General features: G+C 44.4%; 1 protein-coding gene across 3 annotated transcripts in view; it reads right to left on the minus strand.

The window, feature by feature from the left end:
* FAM114A1 (family with sequence similarity 114 member A1) overlaps positions 1-26,203 on the minus strand; it is a 45,599-nt gene extending 19,396 nt beyond the window's left edge. Inside the window, exons 1-6 of one of the 3 annotated variants that reach the window (XM_078394008.1) lie at positions 25,912-26,022; positions 25,206-25,299; positions 22,581-22,903; positions 18,194-18,281; positions 1,771-1,884; positions 1,534-1,643 (exon numbers count right to left, since the gene is read on the minus strand). In XM_078394008.1, coding sequence (XP_078250134.1) covers positions 1,534-1,643; positions 1,771-1,884; positions 18,194-18,281; positions 22,581-22,895 — 627 coding nt within the window. In that variant the 5' untranslated portion in view covers positions 22,896-22,903; positions 25,206-25,299; positions 25,912-26,022. Of the gene's footprint in view, positions 1-1,533; positions 1,644-1,770; positions 1,885-18,193; positions 18,282-22,580; positions 22,904-24,060; positions 24,081-25,205; positions 25,300-25,911 lie in introns of those variants that run through there. The other 2 variants (XM_078394010.1, XM_078394009.1) reach the window with 2 other exon arrangements.
* Between the last annotated feature and the right edge of the window lie 758 nt (positions 26,204-26,961).

Below are 26,961 nucleotides of genomic sequence, written 5' to 3' on the forward strand. Positions count from 1 at the left end.
AGTGTCGGAGCCAGGCGGATCTCTCTAGGGAGGGTGTTCCAAAGTTGGGGGGCAACAACCGAGAAGGCCCTATCCATTTGCTATGGATGCCAAACATTTTTTCAATATACAGCTCTATATGACCAGTTATATATGACCAGTGAATATGCAGTTTAAGAATGCTCAACCCCTTCTGTTTTTCCTACCATTCCAGATGGTAGGATTTATGACTTTATTAGTCAATGCTCACATGGAATATGGATTCCAGATGAAGAAGTACTGCAGTTGAAAAATGAAATTAAAAGGAAGTAATTAACGCAAAGGAAGGTCTTCTATTGATTTTTTTTTTAAAAGAGATCATATTGACATAGATGATAGATAAATAGATAGACAGAGATAGAAATACCAATATAGATATAAAATAGTATCATTTCTGTGTTAGGGCACTGGTTTTATGAACCTATGTTCCCTTTGGTTTTTCAAAGAGGAGACTATTCAGGGAGAATAGATTTTACCTATAGGTTTGTAGTTCATAACTAATTATCAGCTGGAAGATCCCTGGGAATGATAGTCATTTTCTAGTGTACCTCTAACTTTATGTGAGATAAAGTGAGACCCATGAGACCAAATCTGTGTGTCATATGTCTTGAAGAGGCCTCCTGCAACACTCACACTCCCCCATTCCTACTCCCTCTGCAATGCACAGGAACCCTGTGGCAGATGTGGGGCGGTTCTTCAGCTGGCAAGCTGATGTGAACAAAGTACTAGGGGAATGCACTAATGGAAACGCTGAGAATATTCTTGTTATTCCTTCTTTATACGATGGTTAGCAGAATCACAACAGACTAAATATTCAAGATACCTTAATTTGCCAAAATAAAACAAAGCAAAACAAATGAAAAAACATCCATTGAATTTAAGGGGTTGGGTGTCATGGCAGAACATGAAGCAGAGGACACGTCCATAAACAACCCCCTTGATTTGGAAATGACTTGCACATTAAGTATAGACTCTGTGGAATAGTTTGTTAAAAGCTGACCAAATGTCACAGGAATGGTCAGTCTAGCACCTGAAAAACGGCAGAGAAGCATATAAACTATTCATAGATTTGACGGGTCATCTTGCAGCCAATGTGGTTTGAGAGTTAGCAAATCTCTGAATGACTCTGCAGCTTTTATAATACAAAGTCAAATGATTTATATATATATATATATATATACAGTGGGGTCTTGACTTGAGAACTTAATCCGTATTGGAAGGCGGTTCTCAAGTCAAAAATCTGTAAGTCAAGTCTCCATTGACCTACAGTGCATTGAAAACCGATTAATCCCGTAACAGGCTGTTTTTATTCCATTTTGGTTTTTTTCTGGTCTCTAAGTCAAATCTCAGTCTGCAAGTCAAACCTAAATTTTGCGGCCAGAGAAGTCTGTAACTCAAAAAGTCTGTAAGTCAAGCCGTCTGTAAGTCAAGGGTCCACTGTATGAGAATATATATATATTCTCATATATATGAGAAGTATCCTTCTGTCTACTTTTTGAATCTGGAATAGCTTACAGTATTCTGTACTGCACTACTGATGGATGAAAGCATTCCACGTGAACCAGAAGGAGATGAGGGTAAAGATGTGTCCTCTGGAGGGTGTTGCTGTGCGGTCTCTTCTGTATCTTAAATGGAAAACAAACAAACAATAACCCCAGATGCAAATAAGATAAAAATATGCTTACAACTTTGATATAAATACAGAGACATGCCCATGTTGGCACAGATTATAAAGAATAATAAGTCACTTGCCATTTGTAAGAATGTTTTCAACTGTGCCAGGATGTCTATCTTCTGAAGGTCCAGAAGAAGGAACATGAATTCTAAGTGTGGCTGCTTTTTCCTTTACTGCTGTTAATCCTTGACCTGCAGTGGAACAAGTATCGTTCATACATAACAGTTCTCCATACATGTATTCTGTTTCTTTAACTATTCCATCTTGGCAATGTACTTAGAAATAAGTGTTAAGTTTTTGAGCTTTGAAAGATTTTATTATGTTTAATATACTGTTGTGTTTTATTATTTATGTAAGTCGCCCTGAGTAGATTTTGTCTAGGGGGGCGGCGGCGGGGTAAAAGTCTAATAAAAGAAAAGTAAAAGTAAATTATGTATCGCAGAAAATCCAAAACAAATGAAATAGGTCTTAATCGGCCAGTTTTATATATGGAAAAGTTGCAGAGAGCTTTTTACTTTCTTTCAGCCTTAGTCAAACTGCTTCCGATATGCAGTACTACAGTGGTGTTGAAGTATTTCTCAGGTTTGTTTTAAATATTTAAAGATAATATATGCAGTGCTTTAAACACTCAAAGGCACAGTGCAAATGCTAAATATTTATTTATTTAGCTGTATATGTGATACTTAGCTCACTTTCCCTCCAAAATTATGACTCAATTTTTTCAGATTTTTTCACAAGTGCTGTTAAAAACACAGTAGTAATATTAAGGCACAATTAAACTAATTAGTCAGTAATCTGTTCATTTACATGTGAAAAATTCCAACTATGGAAACTGCCATTGGTGGCACAATTCAATCACACGATCAGGCACATGACCATACACAATTAGCACCTATCTGATTGCCATAGCAGCTTCTGTAGCTAGAATGCCATGAATGAATGAATGAATGAATGAATGAATGAATGAATGAATGAATGAATGAATGAATGAATGAATAACTTCATTGTCGTATAAAACGACATAGTCATAGGAATATGACTACCACAGTTACAGGATAATGCCCTGGTAATGTAAGTGAATATCTACAGAGAATTCAAAATTCAAAATTTAATTTAAAATCTGAACCTTCTAATTAACCCATCTTCTTAGTATGAAATTTAATCAAATATAAGCAGAATTTAGCTATTTGTTTAGTAATAAAAGAGTTTTCATCATTTAAAAGTCTTTCCAAACCCTCCTCATTTGCATCTGCTGTTAATCTATCTAAACATGGTAGGATAGGTCTCTCCCTATGCGGGTGATGAAAGGGGCAAAGGAAAAACATATGTAGCTAGAATGCCATACATTTATATATTAAACAGTGTACTGACCAATAAAATATTAAAACACAAATTAAGAACAATCTAAAAGTACAAAACTAAAAAAATAGCAGAGGACAAAACTACTAAAACCTCATTCCTCAGCAGCCACCTAATTGCCCAACATTAGAGATGAGGATAAATAAAAAAATGGCAATTGTTTTGATCTGTTATTCATCAAGGTTAACAAATCAATGAATACAAATATACGAATATTCTTTGACCAACTGACAAATTGATCTGTCAATTTGTCTGCACTTTAAATGGCTATAACACTGGCCCTGATGACCTAGAGACACTATATTTGCAGGGTAGCTTCCTCAGACAGATTTCTACAACTCCTGAAAGTTGGGTGAATATTGGAACATGGACCACCGAGGTATATAATCACAAAGAGGGCCCCCAGGAAAGCTCCCCCAAGGAACTTAAGAGACTTCAGAATCACAAGGAAGCTTCCTATGTCTTTCCCCAACACGCCTGCCAACTTTGGTGAAGATTGGATATCAGAACTCTGAGTTATTTACCCACAAATTGGGTCACCCCAGGAGAGTTTACCACACGGTACAGAAGCCCATGGCATTGAGGGAGTTGTATTTAACCCCAGCAGAATGAGAGGTCCCTTTGGCAGAGGCACGAATGAGGCATCGAGTTTGTCTTTAGCTCAGAACAACATTAGAGTTTGCCCTTCGGAGGACTGGAGGCAAGGAGGTATTTGGCAGCACAGCAGGTTTTTTGGCTCTGTCAGGCACGGAGGAAATTGGCAGCAGCAAAGTAGAGTGTGTTGCCCCATTGGGCACTCAGGCATATGGCGGCAGGAAAGCAGGCTCTTTTGGCCCCTCGGGCATTGAGATAAGTTGGCAGCAGCAAAGTAGAGTGTGTTGCCCCATCAGGCACTCAGGCACACGGCAGCTGGAGAGCAGGCTCGTTTGGCCCCATCAGCCACTGATGGAAAAGGCAGCAGGAAAGCAGGCTTTTTTGGCCCCATTGCGGCACTGAGGTAAGTTGGCAGCATCAAGGAAGAGTGTGTTGCCCCATCGCACACTCAGAGACACAGGGGCAGGAAAGCAGGCTCTTTTGGCCCCATCAGCCACTGAGGGAAAAGGCAGCAGCAAATTAGAGTGTGTTGCCCCATTGATCACTCAGGCACACGGCAGCAGGAAAGTAGGCTCTTTTGACACCATTGGGGCACTGAGGCAAAAGGGAGCCACAGGAGACTCTGGTCTTCTTCTGCAACACCACATTTGCCTGTGAAGATACAGTGGTGCCCTGCATAGCGACGATAATCCGTTCCGATAAAATTGTCGCTATCCGAACGTCGCTATGCGGGGCAAAAAAGCCCATAGGAACGCATTAAAACAGGTTTAATGCGTTCCTATGGGCAAAAAACTCACCATTATCCGGAAATCCTCCATGCAGCCGCCATTTTCGCTGCCTGGTAAGCAAGGAAAGGGTGTGAAAACACTGCGGGCGGCCATTTTCTTTACCCGGCAGCCATTTTGGACCAGCCGATCAGCTGTTAGAAAAAACATCGTTATGTGAAAATCGGTAAGCGAAACGCTTACCGATCATCACAAAGCGATGTTTTACAATCTAAAACATTGTTATGCGATCACTTTTGCGACTGCAAAAAACGTGTCTCTATACGGATTTGTCGTTAAACGAATCGCTCATTATGCAGGGCACCACTGTACTTAAGTTTGTCTTAAGCAGCAGCAACAGCAGAAGAATAGGGTCCGACTGCAAGATGTTACTAACGGTGGTTAATCAGGGTGGCTGCTGGGCTTCTTGAGTGGAAGAGCAGCAGTTTGAATCCATGCAATGGGGTGACCTTGTTCCTGCTTCTGCCTACATACTGAGTTAAACTGCTGCTGAGCCACTAGGCTTGTTGATCAGAAGGTCTGCCAACCTACCCCAGCAGTTGCCCGAGTGGACTTTGGATCACCATGTTGGCATGGGACGGCAGGACAAGCATTGGGTGGGGCAGAGCCCAGCCCTCTTGGCACAGGGATGCCTGGACAGGTTTTGGGAGGGCAGAGGAAAAGGAAGAGGCAGAGGCAAAAGGAAGGAAGCAAAAGGAAAGACTCTTGACTTCTTCAGCACAAAGGTAGTTCAGTTTGTCCCCAGGAGGCAACTGAGCAGATGAATAGGGTCCAAGGTGCTCCTAACATAACGACAGTTAATCCACGGGGCTGCTGGTGAGCTGAGCTCCCGTAGTTTGTTCCAAGTTCTGCCTACCTTACTGAGGCTGTAGAATAGCTAGGAAGCTGGAATGAACAGTCTGCCAGTTTTGGGTGGGCCTAAGACAGGTCCTCTTTGGCACAGGGGATGCCCGGACAGGCTTGGGGGGCGGGCTTGAGACAGGCCTGGTTGGAGCTTGGATGCCCAGACAGGCTTGAAAGCAGACTCTTGCCTTCTTTGGGAACATCACATTTGCCTGCATAATTAAGTTTGGCCCCAGGAGGCAACTGAGGTTGCACAACAATAGATGAATAGGGTGGTGCTACTAACGTAACGGTGGTTAATCCACAGGGCTGCTGGGTTTCTCAAGTGGAAGATCAAATCCATGCAATGGGGTGAGCTGAGCTCCTGTAGTCTGTTCCAGGTATTGCCCACCTGAGGCAGTAGGAAGCTGGAATGAACAGCCAGGAATTAGGAATGAATGGACTTTGGAATATCCATGTAGCCCTTTGAATAAGCAGGCAGGCAGGAAAGAACTTGGCCCAATGAGCCAACTTCACACAACAGTCAAGATCTGGAAGGCCCTTGGCCCGATTCTTAGCATAGAATCAGCAGCAGGCAAGCCCAAGGCTGCTGGAGAGGGATGCAGGATTTGGGGCCAACATGGCCCAAGGAGGCTGGAATTGATGAGGGGGGGGAGAAACGCCCACACAGGTTGCACATAGCAGCAACATAGACTATGGCACTGTGGGTTAAACCAATAAGCACTGGGCTTATCCATCAGAAGGTCAGCACTGCACCAAGAGGGTTGGCTGGCCCTCTTGTCATGTTCAGAGGTACCAGGACAGGCTCTGGGTGTGCCAAGAGAGGGTTTAGACTTGGATGCCAAGAGGGCCAGCCTTGGTCTGCCCCAACCAAAGGCAGTCTCCACGTCACCCCATCACCATATCGCTTGGCTTCAGATTGCAGAGCTGTTCTGATTTAACCTGTGTCAGGCAGGAGTTCTCTCCTCCCAGTCAGGGAAGCAGAAAGTGGTAGAAACAGCCTGCTGGGACTGTGTAACCCGGCAGGCAGGCAGGGAGGCAGAAGGTGGAACAAACAGCCTGTCAGGACTACGTAACCCAGCAGGGAGGCAGGGAGGCAGAAGGTAGAACAAACAGCCCACCAGGACTACATAACCCAGCAGGCACGCAGGGAGGCAGATGGTGGAACAAACATAGCCCGCCAGAACTACGTCACGCAGCAGGCAGGCAGGGAGGCAGAAGAAGGTAGAACAAACAGCCCGCCAGGACGATGTAACCCAGCAGGCAGGCAGGAAGGCAGGAGTTCAACACTTCTTGGCCGGCTGGTCTGACTTGATCCAGCAGGCAGGAGTTCAACAGGTCTTGGCCTGCTGGTCTGGCTTGATCCAGCAGGCAGGCAGGAGTTCAACAACACTTCTTGGCCTGCTGGTCTGACTTGATCCAGCAGGCAGGAGTTCAACAGGTCTTGGCCTGCTGGTCTGACTTTATCCAGGAGGCAGGCAGGTAGGCAGGAGTTCAACAGTTCTCAGCCTGCTAGTCTGACTTGATCTAGCAGGCAGGCAGGCAGGCAGGCAGGCAGGCAGGCAGGCAGGCAGGCAGGCAGGCAGGCAGGCAGGCAGGCAGGCAGGCAGGCAGGCAGGCAGGCAGGCAGGAGTTTGACAGTTCTTGGTCTGCTGGTCTGACTGGATCCAGCAGGCAGGCAGGACTTGGTTGGAACTTGGCCCAAGGAGGCGACTGGAATCGGCAGCTGGAGTTCTGACTAAGGGGCAGGTTTACAGTAGTCAGGTCTTTTTTTTTCAGGAGGACTGGAGGGTGGGCAGGCAGGCGGTGTGTTAAGGGAGAGATTGTCATTGGAACCCTACCTCTTTGGGTTCAGTGAAGGGAAGCCCAACAAGGGAAGGTTCACCTTGATGAACAGTAACGGTACTCTCCCAACAGTAACAAGATCCATACGTGAGCGGCGTGGTTGGAATATGTCTCTGAGATGGGAAAACACATGCTCACTGAACGCTGGTGGGGGGGATGGAAAGGAGGTCCATGGCCACACTGGACAACTCCGGCCATATGACTAGTTTCCTAGCCCAGTAATGGAGGGGATCTGATTGGTGGGCCTGAGGGGGCTCAGCCAGATATTCCTGCACCATTATCTCTGCTGAATCCTCCTCAGCTGGCTGTCTTTCCTCTGAGACAAGTGCCAAGGTCACCTCAGAGCTCCAGTAATGTTGGTGGTGAATGGAACCTTCCTTGTGGTTTGGGCAAACCACCCTGCCCCTCATCGCCTGACGTTCCCGTCGCCCCACACAAGCATTGTGCCCCCAACGCCCTGAGGACCTCAATGGAGAGCTCCGTTCACCCCTCCTTGAGGTCTGAGGTGCGTGCTGCCAAGACCCCCTTGATTCGAGGATCACACAGGCAGGCCATACGGTAAGCTCTGTTGCTGTAGACAGGACGGAGTTGCTTCTGCATGCCTGCCTGCAACCTGTTCACCAAAGCCCTGGTCCGTGGAAGGAGGGAGGATCCTGGTGCCACAACTGTCTCCAGGGACTGATCGAGGGCATGAATTAGGGGAATGACCTGCCCCAGGCTTGCCGTATGACCACAGATGTCCGTGGTTTCGGGAAAGGGCTTGAGCACCTTCACCATCTGGGAAAGGGCCAGCCAATCCGTGACAATGATGCCCAGCACTCTCCAAAACGGCCTTCTGCTCCACCAGGTGGGACACCGTGGTGTAGGTGGAGTTCCACCTGGTGGGCAGGTCTGTCAGGAGAACGTGGGTCTCCTGACGCAACTCCTCCTGCCTCTCACGCAGCTGGCGGGCAGCTTTCAGGCTACGGGAGAAGTGGCCCACCAGTTGGCGGCACTGCTCCAGGAGTGCCCACGTCTCCCAGGTGCCTGTGTCCCACTTGGGCTTGACGTGGCTGCCCAGGCCGAGGGCACTGAACACCACAAGGTGTAATTTGTGTGCCATGCATATGATGCCCTCAAAGCCCACCGTGTTTAATGCCGCCAAGCATCTGTGACCGTGTGGCCACGGGTCACCTCCCCCTCCGGTGTCCACTCCTGCAGCACGGACAGAAACGCATTGGCGATGTTCCTCCCTGTTGCCTGAGCTTCCATGTGCTGTGCATGCAGCAGAATGGACCTGTAGCCTGGGGGCAGGGCAAGGGCCTCCCTCTGCAGGCCTGTCACCGATGCCCTGCCAGTACTCAAGTCCTCTGGCTGCCACCAGTGGGCTATGAGTGAAAGCTAGCCATGCTGACCTCCACTCCACAGGTCCGCTGTCAAGTGCACCTTGTGCCCCTGTAGCCGTGAAAAATGGTCACTGACCACCACCCTCACAGACTCATAGAGTGAAGGCGGCACTCTAGAACTGAGACTTCTCCATGAGGGGAGGTCGTACCAGGGGGCAAAAAATGCAGCAACCAGTGGGAGGCTTGGGATTCCATGATGGTCAGTGGAAGTCCGAGCAGAGTGATTGTCTTGGCAAGAAGACGAGTGGCCACCTGCTGGGCCTTGCCCTTTGACCACCGACTGAGGGTCATGGCAGACCCAACAGGTGCCACTTCATGGAGTGTGGCCTGCCTCATGCTCCCGGCCCCAGAAACCCCTGTGGCTGCCCTTTTGAAAGGAGGCGCCTCCTCCTGCCTCCCCTGGAGCTGCTCTTTTCCCTCTCCCAGCCAGCGCAGACAAAGTTCCTTCCCTGGACAGGAGCCTTGGGTGGTGCCTCTCCGGATGTTGGCGGAGGGCGGTGGAGGACAGATGCCTGGGGTCTGACCCCCTCCAGACCACCCCAAGGCAGGTATTGCAGCATGCCAGCCTTGGGCCATTGCTGAGCACCATGAAATGATCCCTCATGGCCCCTCTGCCATGTTTACCCAAACAAGGACCCACTGCCTGCCCCTGACTGCTGACCTGGGAAGAACTCTGTGTCCCAGGAGTGCTGCTGGTCTGGAAGGAAGGAACAGATGACTCTGGGGACAGGGGTGGGGTGGGGGCTGTGAAGCCTGGCCCTGCCATTACTGGTTCCAAATCAGACTGGGGATCTTCAGAAACCAGTAACTCCTCAGATTCCTCTAGGAAGAGAATTGGCAGTCCTTTTAAAAGTTTTCACTTTTAAGTCTTTTCAGTTGTTTGTAAACAACCACACAAATATTTACTAAAGACTAAACTCAGTAAACATACTTAGGATTGCAGATGGCACTCTCATCAATAAAAGAGAGTTAGGGCCTGAACCCACTCCTGGAATAAACCAGCAGAGGGATTGTTTCTTTTAGATTCAGGCTAAAGTCCTGCATCCAAAATTTTTGGGTCAGGATGTGCATCCCCACAACTCCGCCACCTGTGCTGCCACTGCCTCTGCCACCATCACCCACAGCTGTCGCTGCCTGTCAAAACAAGATCAGTCATGGCGGATGGGTTGGTGGTGGAGTGACTGGGCTGGCAGGAGGTGATTGGGCAGAGAGGATGATTGTGTGAGTGAGGGGGTTAGCGAGATATTGGGCCAGTGGGTGATCAGGCTGAGAGATAGGTGAGTGAGTGAGGGGGCAGGTGGGCAATTGGGTTGGTGGCAGGTGACTGGGCTGGTGGAGGTGTGATTGAGGGGGCAGAGGGCGAGCGAGGGGGCAGGTGGATGATCAGGCTGGTGGGGGACGTGACTGTCTTGTCAGGGGCATGATCAGGGTGATCAGGCTGGTAGGGGAAGAGTCGGACAGGTGGGGGGGACAACTGGCTGGCAGGATAGACAATCTGGCGGGCAAGTGAGAGCAAGTTTGTTTGTTGTTGTTTTTTTGCTATCAGGGACTTTCAGATACAAGGAAATGATTCCACATCCACCTCAAATTAAACATACCTTTGGAGGAAGAGCAGAAAAACACGCTCCCCTAGCAGATCCATGCACCTTTTGTCTATGCCTAAATTTGAGTTGATTTCTTTAAAAAGCCGAACCTGATACAATAGTGGTTTTTATTGTCAATGGGATCAGACTCTTAGTTTTTCTTCTGATTGGTTCCAGAAATTGAAAAGGGATGGTGTTTTGTTTTGTTTTTTACTACAACATCCAGGATCCTTCAATTAGCATGGACACTTGTCCATGCCGGTTGGGGCATTCTGGCAACTGTGGTCCAAAATATAACTTTTCAAAGTTCTAGTTAGACAATTCTCTCTACAGTATCAGCAAAATATGGGCAAGTGAATGCAGTTTGTAAATCAAAAAATAAATAAGTATTTTATGAGAAATTGCCATTGTGATAAGATAGAGTGTTATTTGTTATTTGTTTCTAACAAACTCTGTGTTTTTATGCTTCAGTGATATCCAATTAAAGGAAGATGCAATAAAGAGCTAGGAATATGGATGAGAAAAAAACAATCTGATAACACTTCAAGGTTTTGTGATCACCAGCTGAAACACCCGTGAGATACCTTGAGAATTCAATAATAACTATCTGCCAAAGACCATTCTACCATATAAGATATTGCAACACTGCAAAATACCACTCTCGACAAAATACGTGCAAGGGCAAAACATATATGGAGGGAAAATGCAAAGCAGTCAAATTCAATATTTCCTTCAGAAGCAGGTTTCTATTCTTCTGTTTGAAATGAATGTGTTCTCATCCCATCTCACTGGATACCGGCAGAACAAGATACATTTGCTATCAAATTCTGCTGCTCTTGAGGATTGAATAGGAATATTTGCATTGTTATTTTTGCACTGACAGTATGTACCACTCCCATACCCATTAAATCAGGAGGGCACTCCCGCTATAAAGATAAAATCTGAATGGATTTGGAAGCATGGTCTGAGAGAGAAAGGACCTCAGATTAGGGTGACCCTATATCCTCAGTGATACAATTTCTTTGTTCGCAGTTTTACTCTACTACACACCAGGGAGTGATCAGTATCGCAATCAGCACTCTGGTAGCTGCGTGTGATCGTAACACTAGGAAGGCTAGAACGTCTAGTGAGGATCAAATCGAGCTGATGCCAATGCTTGGATCTTGGATGTCTCCAGGAAACTCTGTGTTGCAGCTTTGTATTAAAGAATGTGTTGCTGACACAGAGACCATAGTAACAGCAAAACTCCAGTAAGCGTTGGCCATTTTCATTCATCTTTCCAATGCCAAAACGGCCTAGACAAGTGGGCCAAGAATTGTGATCAGCACCAACTCTAGCATTAAAGTCTCCAAGAATGAACAGTGACTCTCTTTCAGGGACTTTTTTGATAGTAGCTGCCAGATCGTCGTAGAATTTGTCTTTCACTTCTGTAGTGGATGACAGTGTTGGTGCATATGCACTAATGAGGGTTACTGGTCCTGCTGATGAGTGGAGCTGCAGAGACAGGATTCTTTCACTCCCCACAGTGGGTGGAACAATGCATCTCAGGAGAGTGTTTCTGACTGCAAAGCCAACACCATATTCCCTGGTCTCATTCGATGGTTTTCCCTGCCAGAAGAATGAGAAGTTTTTTTCTTTGACAGATCCCGAGTCTGGCAGTCTTGTCTCTTGCAGGGCAACAATGTCCATCTGCAGTCTACTCAGTTCCATGTCAATGACAGCTGTCTTGCGCACATCGTCTATTTCTTGCAGGTCGTTAGAAAAGCCGTAGTCGGGAAAGCCAGGGGTCATTGTCCGTACATTCCAGGTGCCCAGCTTTAGGGCAGAAGTTTTCTTATGATTGTTGCATGGTGCACGGTTGTCGATCTGCTTGTCGGGTTTCACCCTAAACCCCACGCACCCCGTGAGGTTAACAGACCGTGGCGAGGTAGCACCTTACTGGCTGGGGGCTGCCCAGCTTAAGGCGGGCGGTATCTACCTAGTGAGGTGCAATGACCTCTCCCACCGTCAGAAGTAGCCCCTGGCGTCCTGCTCTACGCCAATTGAGCAGAGACTTATAACCGGTAACTGCTACTTCCCGTGTTGTTTCGACGCTGTATGCGAAGCTGGAGTGTCCTCTCCAGGGCACGAAGCCTGGGTAAAATAGTATGGAGGATAGGCTGTTACCCAAGCAGCAAATCCCCCCTCTCCACATCGCTGAAATGGTCCAGTGGAAAGGCAAGAGCCAATACAACTGGTTCCAGCAACGTCGCAGGAGTTGGCAGAATGAAAGAAAATGCCTCCGGTACTCCGGCTCCGGATTTTGCCTCGAGGTTATCTCCTGAAGCCCTTTCCATAAGTGGATATAGCCACAAGGCAGTGGAGGTTTAAATTTGGAGTTTTCCTTCTCCTAGATGGGCTGCCTTCCAGGGCTGACGAGTAACCAAAGAAGCATTAAATAACATTGAGTGCCTGCCTGTCTTGGAAGAGCTGGACAGCGAACCAACCCTAGCAGAAATAAATGCGGCCTTGGATTCCCTCACCTCTGGCAAGGCACCTGGAAGGGACAACATCCCTGTTGAAGTGCTGAAATGCGGTAAGGAGATCATCATCACCGAACTGTATGAAATCTTTTGTCTCTGCTGGAGGGAAGGTGGAGTACCACAGGACATGAAGGATGCAAACATTGTCACATTGTACAAGAACAAAGGAGACAGGGGTGACTGCAATAACTACCGTGGTATCTCTCTTCTTAGCGTTGTAGGGAAGCTGCTTGCCCGTGTTGTGCTGAAGAGGCTCCAGGTGCTTGCAGACAGAGTCTATCCGGAATCACAGTGTGGATTTCGAGCAAATAGATCCACCACTGACATGGTATTCTCCCTCCGACAGTTGCAGGAGAAATGCAGGGAACAACAACAGCCACTCTTAGTGGCCTTCATAGACCTTACAAAAGCATTTGACTTGGTTAGCAGGGATGGCCTTTAAAAATACTTTCCAAGATTGGATGTCCACCTCGTCTCCTTAACATCATCAGGTCCTTCCACGATGGAATGAAAGGCACTGTAGTTTTTGACGGCTCAACATCAGATCCCTTTGACATCCGAAGCGGAGTGAAACAGGGCTGTGTCCTCGCACCAACACTTTTTGGGATCTTTTTTGCTGTCATGCTGAAGCATGCCTTTGGAACTGCAACAGAAGGTGTCTATCTCCGGACTAGATCAGATGGAAAGCTCTTTAATCTCTCTAGATTGAGAGCGAAGACCAAAGTCCAACTGAAATGCATGCGGGACTTCCTCTTTGCAGACGATGCAGCCATTGTTGCCCACTCTGCTGAAGACCTCCAACAACTCATGAATCGTTTCAGCAAGGCCTGCCAAGACTTTGGACTAACAATCAGCCTGAAGAAAACACAAGTCATGGGCCAGGGTGTGGACTCACCTCCCTCTATTACCATCTCCACACAAGAATTGGAGGTTGTTCATGACTTTGTGTACCTTGGCTCAACCATCTCTGACACGCTCTCTCTAGATGTCGAGCTGGATAAACGCATTGGGAAAGCAGCCACCATGTTCTCTAGACTCACAAAGAGAGTATGGCTCAATAAGAAACTGACAACACATACCAAGATCCAGGTCTATAGAGCCTGTGTCCTGAGCACACTCCTGTACTGCAGCGAGTCCTGGACCCTTTGTGCCCGGCAGGAGAGGAAGCTGAACACCTTCCATATGCGTTGCCTACGACGGATTTTTGGTATCACCTGGCAGGACAGAGTTCCAAATAGAGTAGTCCTAGAACGAGCTGGAATTTTCAGCATGCATACATTACTGAAACAGCGACGTCTACGCTGGCTTGGTCACGTTGTGAGAATGGCTGATGGTCGGATTCCAAAGGATCTCCTATATGGAGAATTAGTGCAGGGAAATCGCCCCAGAGGGAGACCACAGCTGCGATACAAGGATATCTGCAAGCGGGATCTGAAGGCCTTAGGAACAGACCTCAACAGATGGGAAACTCTGACATGTGATCGTTCAGCCTGGAGGCAGGCAGTACATCACGGCCTCTCCCAATTTGAAGAGACCCTTGTCCAGCAGGCTGAGGCAAAGAGGAAGTCACAAAGGAAGCAAAACCAGGGAGCTGGACAGGGGACAGATTGGATTTGTCTTCAGTGGGGAAGAGATTGTAACTCTCGAATTGGCCTCCTCAGCCACACTAGACGCTGTTCCAAGTCCTCCACACAGAGCACGCTACCATAGTCTTTCGAGACTGAAGGATGCCTACTAATATCCTCAGTCAAAGTGCAGCTTTCTTCCAGCAAAAGAGGTGGCAAAAACAAAACAAAACAAAAAACAAAACAAAAAAACTTCCTTTGGCATCAGTAGAGACCCCTGGATAACTGCGCCTTCTACATTTCTGCCTGGTGTAAAATCACAGCACCAGGAATAAATCAGCAACATGAATACACAGAGAATTTGCAGATTCTTGTTAGTAAATAAACTCCAGAACAAGTGCATAGCCAATGTTTATAGAGCCTCGTGGCACAGTGGTTAAAACGCTGTACTGCAAGCTAAAACTGTGCTCACGACCTGGGGTTCAAATCCCAGGTAGCCGGCTCAAGGTTGACTCAGCCTTCCATCCTTCCGAGGTCGGTAAAATGAGTACCCAGCTTGCTGGGGGGGCAATGTGTAGCCTGTATAATTAAAAATTGTAAACCGCCCGGAGAGTGCTTGTAGCGCTATGGGGCGGTATATAAGTCCAATAAATAAATAATAAATAAATATAGATTGCTTCTGACTATGTGTCCACTATCAGGACACTTGAACCTCGGTCTGAAAGGAGCCTGGAAGAGTCATTTCCTGACTGTCCTTTTCAACTGTGAACAACAGAAAACTCCAATTAAGAGGTGATGTCTAGCTATCATTATTTCTCTTCTCTGTATTGTTTCAATGTATACTGTGCCTTCTTTAAGATTCATTGATAGTAACCATAGCTCAGTTCTTGGTACTGTTGCATGCTGTATTCTATTCCTTTTTAAAATGGCAAGAGCAAAACATACTAATAGCTCGGAAGAGCAGCTTTACCAACTTAGTTTGCCTTTTCTGCATAGAAGTATCTAACTCAGAAAACCAAAATACAAGAATACAGATTGGGTTGACACAGAGTTGTAGACCAGTTGCACTGATCCTACTGAAATCAGAGTTGGCCTTAAGAGTAGGTGAGCTGGTTGCTCCCCTTGAGCACTGAGAAGAGTGGTACCAAGCTGAGCCAAGTGTGGCAACAAAATGAGACGATGGGCTGCCAAGCTCTGGAAACCTTGGCAGCCTTGGTGGCAGTGGTAGTTTAAGATCAGAAAAATCGCATTGCCGGTCCCATTGCTGGACTAGCATTGCTGCTTGTGATCTGGTGGCACTTTTCTAATATTAAAGGTTTCCCTGCCCCATACCCATGCCTCTTCCCTGTGGCTCTTAAAGCTACCTGAAACCCAGTTTTGGTAGATTTTGCAGCTCTCCACACCAATTTTTGAAGGTGCAAGAATGGCAGACTGTGTCAGGGTTCCACTGAGGAATCTCTACTAGATCTTGGCCTTATACAGATATATTGATGACATCTTGAAATTTTTATTGTGGCACATAATGGCCTGAAATGTGTCCTAATTTTCCAGTCCAAGAATAAGAGGAAAATACAACGATGCGAAACATAGTTTCAAGGAAGTTTTTATGCAACTACAGTGGTGCCTCGCTTAACGAGCACACCGTTTAACGACGAATCCACATTAGCGATCGCGTTGTGATGTTTTAGGTGGCAAAACATCGCATTGCGGTGATCGGTAAGCGTTTCGCTTACTGATCTTCGCATTGCAATGTTTCCCCAACAGCTGATCGGCGGTTCCAAAATGGCCGCCGGAAGAAGAAAATGGCCGCCCGCTCCGTTTCTGCGCCCTGCCCTTGCTTACTGAGGCGGTGAAAATGGCAGCTGAATGGGGAATCTTCGCATACTAATGAGTTTTGTCCCCATAGGAACGCATTAAACAGAGTTTAATGCGTTCCTATGGGGTCCCCCCGGCATAGCGACGTTTCCGGATAGCAACGATTTATCCGAAATGGATTAACGTCACTATGCGGGGCACCCCTGTACTTTTGTTTGTATGCCATTTTCCTGATACCTCAGCATTTAAAAAGCATGTATCTAATTGCATAGAAAATCTCTTAGGAAAACCTGTTTATTTTTGGCTGGAAAAGATTAATTTATCTAGGATACACAATAGAGATAATTAAATAGCAAAGACAAGTAGAAAAATACAAATTGCTGCTTGAAAACATTGCTAATGAAATTATTCCCCATTTGCATTTTTTTAAACTTAATTTTTAAATTTAATTTAAACATTAAAAACCTTGTATGTTTAAGAAAAGCCACACATTTTAAAATCAGGCTGATAGCTGAACAAAAATTCAAGTTTTATCTTTATGATTTATATTAGGACAAAGTTATGTCATTTACATTTTTATCAGTTGTACACAGTTGCAAATCCAACTGTTTCACTGCATGCAATTTTATCAAACAAAGCAAGCATACATTTGCTGTGCTTGACTGGAGAAACATCAATTTTTGAGATTAGGCTAACTTCAACATTTAGTACGAATTTGTGTAAAGCCACTAAATCCAAATGATTTTAGTCTACTGTAGTTGAGAATAACTGGATTTAACATAATGTGATTGCTGAAGAACTTGGACAAAGGGGCTGGTCCACAAAACCAGTTAAGTTGAACCATTTGGACTTAAAGTGCTTCATGGTACATACTTCAGCTGGTTTCATGAATCAGATTGCGAGGGAGTGAACTTTATTTGGGCAGACGGCTGCAACTAGATTTAGGAGGTCACATAAGATGGCTGCTACAACAAAATAAATACAGATAACATCAATCTTTGATTCCACTGGATCACTGGGGCCTTGAGCTAGTCACAGGTTGTGGGGAAGAAGATAAGCCATTCCTCTTTCAACCAGTCAGTGAAGGAACAAAACATCATGCGACGATTGGTACGAGTGAAATAAATTGCAAATCAAGCCGTACTGGCAGAGTTTTCACATTACCTATATCACCATCAACTACAATGCTTTCTAACACATACGCTTCAGCTGAACTTTACCAAGTCATCAGTCATTATGTCATAATATACTGTACGGGCATGCAGACTGAATCATGACAGTTTATATGACCATGTTTTGCTTTAGGGTCAAACTAAACATTGCCTATAAAGCTGTGGCAGTTTCTATGTTGCAAAGCATCCAGGGGAGGAGTACTCCACCCTTCTTGGACAAAACATTCTCACTTCAAAGCCTCCCCCTACCCCAGCCCCTTAAAGGTGAACAGACCTTATGGTCACTTTGCAAATATGAATTTGCATCTGCAGAAAAGAAAAGGAACGGTGGTGGTGGTGGTAGTAGTGGTGTGTGTGTGTGTGTGTGTGTGTGTGTGTGTGTGTGGTTTCAGGGGAAAGTGAGCTGGAAAAGTTTAAGAAGAAAAATCCAGCTCTATTTTAACTTGCATCTTCATTATAACTTTTTGTTTCGCTTTAAAAGGAAGGAGAAAAATATTTTGCAGTACCTAGAAATAAATGTAAATTCTAAAGGTTTATTCATACTACAAAGAAATCAAACTCCTTGGCTGAAATCCTGTTGCTTGGCATAGTATGTCATAACGAAAGTAAGCCCATTGAGACTTATGGAAGAGCTGACTCATCAGATCCCCACAAATACAACTGGTCTACAGTCACAACAGAAAGCCAATAAATAAATAAATAAATAAATAAATAAATAAATAAATAAATAAATAAATAAATAAATAAATAAATAAATAAATAAATAAATAAATAAATAAATAAATAAATAAATAAATAAATAAATAAATAAATAAATAAATAAATAAATAAATAAATAAATAAATAAATAAATAAATAAACAAACAAACAAACAAACAAACTAACTAACTAACTAACTAACTAACTAACTAACTAACTAACTAACTAACTAACTAACTAACTAACTAACTAACTAACAACACTAAGGAACAGGATTTCAGCCAATATATTTAAATATTTTTATATAATGAGTTAACTCATTTGGATACTTAACAACTGTGGCAGAAGCTGATGAAATCAGGGACTTGCCCCATGTTCCCCAAGTTGTCCATCCACTTGCCTTTGGTATTGAATCCCCGCCCTGCAGAAAACAGACAAACAAACAAACAAAGGGACACCTGTCAGCCCCTTGAATTTTTAGAATATAGTTACTGACATTTGTAGAAATGTACTTCAAGAAATACATAGGCTTGTTGATCTATTCCCCACTTGTTTCTACCCAACTCAGATATTATCTTGAGTGCTTTCAAAAAACATCTTGGAAAATAATACCTTCCTCATCAGCTCCCAAATACACTTGCCTTTTTCCTTTAATCAACAATCAGATGGTAGTAGCAGTGGGAACATAAGGACAAACTAGTCTGTCCCTTCCACCTATCCCTCTTCAGCTTGCCAGGCAAAAAATACCCCACAGTGGATCCTGGGAGCTGGGAGCCTTCCCAAGAGATAGTGTAAGGAGCTAATCACACTGTTGCTCCTGGCACACTGTAAAGCAATGTCACAAAGCAACAGAGAAGGAAGGGAAGAAGTAGAGATATTTCTCCTCTTTGGTCATCTCACACCATTGCTGCTCCCTGCTGCTGGGCTGGCAAGTGGATGGAAGGACAGGAGAATTTTTTTAGGGATTGAGGGATGGTAGAGAGGTTTTTTCAAGGAGCAAGGTCTAGTACGGAGCAGGGAGAAGATGCTGGCAATGCTGATTTTAAAGTCCAACACATCTGGATCTGCAGAACACCAAGTTAGGGATAGCCTCATATCCTACATAATTGGGTGAGGTGAGCATTAAAAGACTGAGCCCATGTCCTTCATCAACAAAGAGTGCTGCACACATTTAATTGACACAATTAAGCATTAGAGAAGCTAAAAAGATTACTGCTTACAAGACTTTTATCCACTTGTTCAATAAAATTCAGTGTTAAGAGATACTAGATGCTTTCGCCTGGAAAGAATGAAGTATATTTGTTATTTATGTGTTTGATTCTCTTAGCTCACTGTCAAATGGAGCAAATAAATGATCTCTCCTCACTGCCTTTGCTTACATGTCTTTCCTTCTAAAATCAATCAGGTATTTTTCCAGCTAGCATTCTAGCATGAAAAATTAGATGAATGCTGTCTGATTGAAAATTGATTAAATTCTGCTGACCAGAAAGAAAGTTATTGCTGTTATAGTTTTATTATTTATGATACACACAAGCAATAATTATAATATTACTAGTCCTATGCTTCTACCTCTAAGTGTCATGAAACTTACAGTACATGAAAATTTTTATGTTTAACCTTTTAGCCACCATTCATATCTCCCACTGCAGCATCCATGCCTACACTTTAGCAGAAACACACAGGAGAAACAGAGAGTCAGCATGAGATGGTGAGACAATAAATCTCTGGGACATAGAATGCACAGATATAATCTTAGAATAATCTTGGAAACACAGAGCTGGAAGGGATCATTGAGTCCAGCCTCTGTCAGAAAGATACAGTGGGGATTCAAACTCCCAAACTTTGACTCCACAGCCAGATACCTAAGATTAAAGATGGTCATGAATCAGAAGAATGGTGATTCATTTTGATTTGTGATCCATCAAGGTCGATGAATCAAAAATCACTAAAAATTCACAGATTCATATTAGTTGGGGGCAGATTGTATGAACACGAATTGATGAATTAGCAATTTTTGAACAAATTCTGTGATTTGTTTTTGAATTCCTGCTCATCTCCACCTAAGATCTATGCCTTCTATCAGAAGTTGTGGCTAGACTCCTTATAACTTCACAACCAATTTGGCTCCCCAGCAGTAAAAGGACAGCTGAGTTGTACATGTTGAAAGAAAGACGGCTTTGTTCCCCAGGAAAACCTGACCTCTGCTACTCTTTTTGTGGAGTTTCTGTGGGAAGCCTACCACACATAAAAAAAATCTAAAATACAGTAGGGAAAGGATGCTTTCTCACTCTAGAACAACTCACACAGATCCAACCAGAGGGAAGAGATGGCCAGTGGACATCTCTGTTCGGAGCATGATGAAGAGGAAATATTTCCACATGCAACCACCAAAGGCACTAAGGATTGTGTTCTGTCTTTGCCCATCATCATGATGGACATTCTGCCAGAAGTTTATTTATTAATGCTGTCAATTAGCCTCAATTTTCAGAACTGGATTATTTACATACATTACTGTTTATGGATTTTAAGAATAATTAAGTATGCACACATTCAATTTCCACAACAGTTTTATTCTGGAGTAATGTTCCACATAATTTTGAAATATCCTTCCAAGAGAGGCTAGACTGGCCCTCAGCCTGTTGTCCTTCCTGCACAGGCAAATATCTTTTTGTTTAGGTGGGCCTTTGGCAGTTAAAACAGGCTTGCTGTAAACAGGGCTTTTAATCTAGAAATATGCTTCCTTTTTAAAAAAACTGATTTGTTTTAAATTATATTAAAATTAGCTGATGTCTAAAACAATATTTTTGTTTTTGCCTTTACTTGTTTTACTTATTCTAATCTAATTCTCTTATGTGATGGGAGAAAATGCGGCAGAGATCTAATAAAAAATAAACCCATTATATATTATAAAAGATCCTGTTTATGTCTCTTTGTGTCACAAGCAAACTCCTAAAGCTATGAAGTCATGCTATGATAAGAACAGAAAAGGGGACAGCTTAAGACATATTTTAACCCCCTCCATAAGTAATACCTGAATGCTGATAACCTAAAGTAGCAGCCACTGTGCATTACCAAACAATTTTATCTTCAGAAAAATTAAAGGAATAGACTAAGCAATGCATAGAAGAATGCTAGAACATTATGAAAATCTACATTTTATGGGGAACATAGTGGGGTTTTTCATTCCTCTTCCACTTGTAAAGGATGTCAATGCATATCTCTTCATTGCACTTACATCTGCACTTTTCCTTTGTAAATGCAAAGAGATGGGGATAGGGTGCTTCCAGATGAAACTATTATCATGCAAACATCTTGTCCCGATCAGAGAATTTTACTGGACATCTCCAATAGACCATCTTTGATTTATATCCCTCTGTGTTTTTTCCAACATTTAATTCATTGTTTGTTACTACAGAAAATCCACTGAGAAGATAAATATAGCATAGGTATGCAGAATAACTTTTGATTGGCAGCGCTAGGAGCAGTCTGTCCAAAATCACCCAGGAATAGAACTACCAAAAATAAAAAATAGCTACAACAATGAGGAGTGAAGTTGTTTTTCTAGTACATTTATATTCCATCTTTTCTCTAATAAACCCAAGGTGCTGTACATGAGTCTCTTCCTCTATCTACACAACAACCTGTGAGGCAGGTCAGCCAAACATTCTAACCAGTAAACCACATTTTCCTTTATCTACAATAACAAGTTCCACACACACACACTTCTCAGTATAAGGCAAAGAAAAATTAAAGAGAGCATAGCACAGCTGCATGAAGGTGAAGCTAAGCTACGTACTGTAATACAGTCCTATGTTTTAGATAGGACTGCTGCTGAAAACAGCGTGTGCCAAGTTCTCCTCTTCCCCCTCTACTATGGACACATGCAAAGATGAGCTCAACATAGCAATAGTGCTACGGAATGTGCAAACAGTTCTAAGTGGGATACCTTGAGTGTATTATAAAAATGAAATTACCGTATTTTTCTGTCTATAAAATGACACTTTTTCCTAAAATCATTAGAGGAAAAACTGAGGGTTGTTTTATACACGGAAGGAGGTGGAGGCAAAGGCAAATGAGCAGCCGCGCTCAGCCGCCTCTCACGGCTGCCCATTGACTGCTGCCTCCGCCGCCCGATTGCCTCCTTCAGTGCGACTTGCCGGGGCTCACCTCCAGCTCACGTCACGGCCTTGTCCCCTGCCCGCAGGGAGCCCGTGAGTGGCGCCGGAGGAGGTGATCCGGTGGTGGAGGCAGCAGTCAATGGGCAGCTGCAAGAGGAGGCTGAGTGCAGCTGCTCCTTTGCCTTTGCCTCCTTCCATGTATAAAATGGAATAGGCCTCCTCCAGCGCCACTTGTGGGCTCAGCAAGAGGAGGCAGAGACAGAGGCAAAGGAGCAGCCGTGCTTGGCCGCCTGTCGCTGCTGCCCATTGACTGTTGCCGCCGCCGCCGGATTGCCTCCTCCAGCAGCACTTGTGGGCTCCCTTCAGGCAGGGGACAAGGTGGCGATGTGACCCAGAGGTCACTGGAGGAGGCGATTAGGTGATGGAGGCAGCAGTAGACGGAGGCAGAGGAGCAGCCACACCGGGCCACCCTTCATGGCTGCCCATTGACTGCTCCTCCGCCTCCGGAAAGCAACAAAATCACTGGGTTGCCTTACACACTGGGTGGGGGGTCGTATACATGGAAAAATATGGTAGTAAATACAGAGACATCTATTCCTTACTGAGTCACGCTTTTCATTTGGCAATTCAGATCCAGATTCTGGTTCAAGGCTCACAGATTCACTGCATTCAAGAGGATTGTCCTCAGCGACGTTCCCATTGGAAGGTTCCTCATCTGAACGATTCTCTAAAGTTATCACGTGTCCCTCCTGTTCATTACTGGGGACTTCAGGAGCATGGCGTTTGCTGTCTGGTGGTAGAGCTTGTTCTGTCTTTTCATTCTGTGTTGCTGGGTCAGAAGCTGAAGCATTACTGCCAGGGTCTAGTACTTTTTCCCTTTTATCTGGAGTTAACACATCGCTTGTGCCACCTGACATTTTAAATTCTACAGAAAGAGAAAGAAAGCAATAGATTTGTAGCAGATTATAGTGGCTGTACATATAAAATAAAAGAATATGCTACACTAAAATGCATCCCTTACCATTGAGATCAAAATAAAACATTTCAAAGCTGTATAGGGCAGCACTGAACAAATCTGCCTTGGCACATTCAGCTGAAATATGCAAGAGTATTCAGTCTTCCCATTCAACCTCTCCATCCTCCCTTCACCAATATAAAGCCAGGAGGTCTCTAACTGAACCAAGGCTTTATATCTTAGCTTGCTTTGAAGCAGGTGACCACAGTTTCCGGGCCTACATGAAACCTGCAGTAAAAGTTAATTAGAGATTTTCCTGGCTTATCTGCAGGTGAAAAAAATGTTCATGAATACTGGGCCACAGAGTTGCATTTCTTCATTAATTTGTCTAGGTTTATTTTTCAGTGGTGATTATCATATTTTACTTAACCTCTGTGGCCTAACATCACAAAATGATTTTGGAGCAATTTAATGGTTAGGTATAGAAGTCCTGCTGCTTGGAACAATTGCTTAAGTGTGCCATATATAATATGAGATTTGAAAACCGATTCATTAGAAATAAAATATGGTCGAACTGGGTACCCAAAGCAGAAAAAAGCAAGCAGGGAGGTTTTGAAATAAGAGAAAAAGAGAAGTGGGATGGTTAGGCCACACTGGAGGTCATCTTTCTCTGCTCTTGAGCACCAGTCAGAGAAGTTTTAATAGGATGGCTTAACTTTCATCAATTCACAGTATCCCACTGTCAACTTTTTATAATCATTATAATGGGTTAATCAGTGAAAGAAAAACATAGCCTGGAAAAAAGAACATAAATGTCATATAAATTGAAACAGAGTCTATATTTCTGTATGTGGAATCTAGGATAAAACAAAAACATAGGTCCACTGAATCAGTGGGGATTTGGTGAGTCAATTCCTTCATACGTTCCATTGATCCAAATGGGTCTACTTTAGCTGCAACTTACTTTAGCATAGCAAGTTGCAACTAGAGTAGTAGGTCCATCTGATTCAAAGGAACTTAGAGGTGTTGATTCACTAAATCCCCACTTCTTCAATTGGCCTACTTTAGAGCAACTTACTATGCAAAGCCACAGGATTTCAGCAAGTACCGACAAAAATGTGACTTACCCAAATAATTGTGTTTCAAATATAAAATGCTTGGTGTTTTCCCGATGTTTGATTTATTAAATATTTTTTTCAGCTTTGTTCACCAGTATGGCTTGATACTCCTGTCTAGCAGCATGCTTGTTATCAGAGCAGATCATTACAAAATTAAGTGACATTAACTGATAATATATCTTCTTCTGGGGTAGACTGTAGTCTATAAAGGTTTATGCCATAATAAATCCTTTTGTCTTTAAAGTGAAGTAAGGCTTTTTATTGTTTTCCTTCCAACTGACTAATCATTCTGGAACATCTGTCATGTCATAGCACAAATGATAAAATAACAACATAGCTTTTATTCTTGTGTCAGTCTTGTTCACATAAATCAGCTTGTTGTAATAAGAGCCAGAGAGACATTTTTGAAGAAAATACATAAGGATGTGATAAGAATGGAATCCCCACACCCTTGCCCCATCTCTTACCTCTGAAAGACCTGCTTCATTAGTAGAAACGAGCAGCTGGTAAGAAATGTGGCTGAATCCACAAAGTGATGCTGATTAAAGTGGATGGGGAGGCAAGGGAGACATTTTTCAAGAAAAGACACATGCAGGTTCACACCACCTCTCAGCCATGCAAACTGAGTTGGAGATGGCAATGGTCAACTACTTCTTGAATATCTCTGATACAGTGAAAGCCCTGTTGGGTTCACCCGAAGTTAATAGTGACTTGACATCATATAACAATAACAGGTTAAACAGCAAGATGAACAAAGTGCAACTTTGCAGATGTTGTTGGACTGCAACTGGCAATTCTGAAGAATACAAGGAACTGCAATCCAAGAGAATCTGGAATGCTATACTGTACCCAAATAAACAAAACGTGGGATCTTTTCATTATGCCCAATTGAGTCTTTAGTTTGCCTTTTGTGCTTTGAACTGTAAGGTTACTTTGAGGAGAACTGCTTATAATCCTATCACTTGAAAGGCATTTATGCAACTATTCCATTTTTCTCTGCTTCATGGATTTTTGTGGTAGTAAAAAAAAGGCTGAAGATGCAAATGGAAAGAGGAAGAGTTTGAAATGGACGACCACGACATTATGCCCCCAACCCAAGCTTTGTGAATAAGGCACCGTGAAAACCCTGTCGAAGAGGCACCTTAAAGGAATACCTTGGATTAGACTGACATCTACTGACTGCTAACTTTTCATGCAATGCTCTTCAAAGCTCTTTCCATCCTGTGAAAGTCAGGGTTGATTCACCCACTGCAGGAAACAAACGTGTGTTTTCAAGACATGTAAGCTCAGCAGGGATCACAAACAACTTATTATCATCACGTCACTGCCAGTACAGTCATCCTTTGCCTCCGCGGTATATTACAGTTAGAAGGAAATCCTATCCAAAAGGGCCACAAAAAACTGGTCCTGGCGATGGCGCAAATCTTCTCGAGATTTAATTTTATACGAGCTTGCAAACTTTGGAAACAGTTCTTGAGTAATAAGCACGCACCGAAAGAGCCTCTAACTTCCCCTTCCGTGATTTCTTCTGTAGGTGCACCCACAAACCCACCCTTGTTTCTTTGATGGCAGAAGGAAGGCCGAGATGCATAGGTCCCCCCCACCCCCGCACTGTGGTGAAAGGGGTGCAAGCAGGATCGGGCTGACACCGATCCCGCTTACACCACGGCGCCCAGCAGGAGACAATGGGGCAAGTGAAGTTTTGTCTGCTCTTCCTTAAATTAAGAAGTTTTTTTTTCTTGTGAAAATAACAGGAGAATCCTTTCCTGTTCATTCAAAGGAAAAGGAGGTTGCATAGTTGGAGGGGGGGGGACAAAAAGAGAGAGAGAGAGAGAGAAAAGTAGCCGCCTTGCTCCTTACCGCTGACCAGCCGTTGCCTGCCTGACGCGCGTCCCTGCACTTTCCTCTCTCGGCCCGGCCACGTCGGCACAGGCTGGGAGCAGGCGAGGGAGGGAGAGGAAGAGGGCGGGCGCACCGCCCGGGTCGACAGAAGGCCGAGCCTTCCCTGTTTGGGTCCGACCTTCCTAGCACATCCTACCAGGCTCATTCCCGGCCATTGGGGCAGAGCTGAAAGCGGCGGCTCCGGACAACTTACGCCTCTGTTTACAGCGAATGGGAAGAAAGGCGCGCTACTTTTTCTTGCTATCCTCTCACACGAGAAGAAACAAGCGATGAAAAAAGTGGCGCCCTCGCTTGGTTTGGTTTGGTATTTTCCTTCAGGGCCGTCCCAAGACAGCTTGCTGCCTGAGTTGGAGGAAATGGCCTCCTCCCACCCAAATCATGGCGCCAAATATCTGTCTGTAGCCACACTGGTTTGCCACACGAGGCAGAAAATCCCAGAAGCCTTTCTCCCCATCCCTGGCAGAGAAAAATAAAATAAAAATAATGTCACAAGCTAAAAATTGAGCAGGCCAAAATCCTATTTAAACACACATTCTGCTCAACAGGTGCCCATTCAGTAGCGCTGCCTCATTCGTGCTGCCCAGTCACGGGAACCTGGAGACACACACACAGCCTCATTGGGAATATAGCATTGGGAACATATATAGTCAAAGGTAGCTGTAAGAAACATAAAAACAAAAGTAACGCCTTGAAGGCTGACAGATTTGTTTCAGCATGACTGTTCATGGGTTACATTCCTCAGTTCCTCAGACACGGGGAATTTGTCCAGTCTGCCTTCAGAGCTGTCCACCTATAATCTATTGCCTGGTGTGGCTCACTCACCTCACCTTATGGTACATCCAGTCCCGCTCTGTTCATTACTGCCAGTTCCTTTTTAAACCTTCCCTCTCAAATAATGGCCTTTGCTGCATTGAGTAGCCATTTATCCATTTTGCCTGACCTTTGCAAAAACCAAGTAGACATCAAAAGGGCTTGTTGTCTGTGCACATGCATACATGGATATAGCAC

This window comes from Pogona vitticeps, chromosome 5 (assembly GCF_051106095.1).
Source record: "Pogona vitticeps strain Pit_001003342236 chromosome 5, PviZW2.1, whole genome shotgun sequence".
Taxonomy (NCBI): Eukaryota; Metazoa; Chordata; class Lepidosauria; order Squamata; family Agamidae; genus Pogona; species Pogona vitticeps.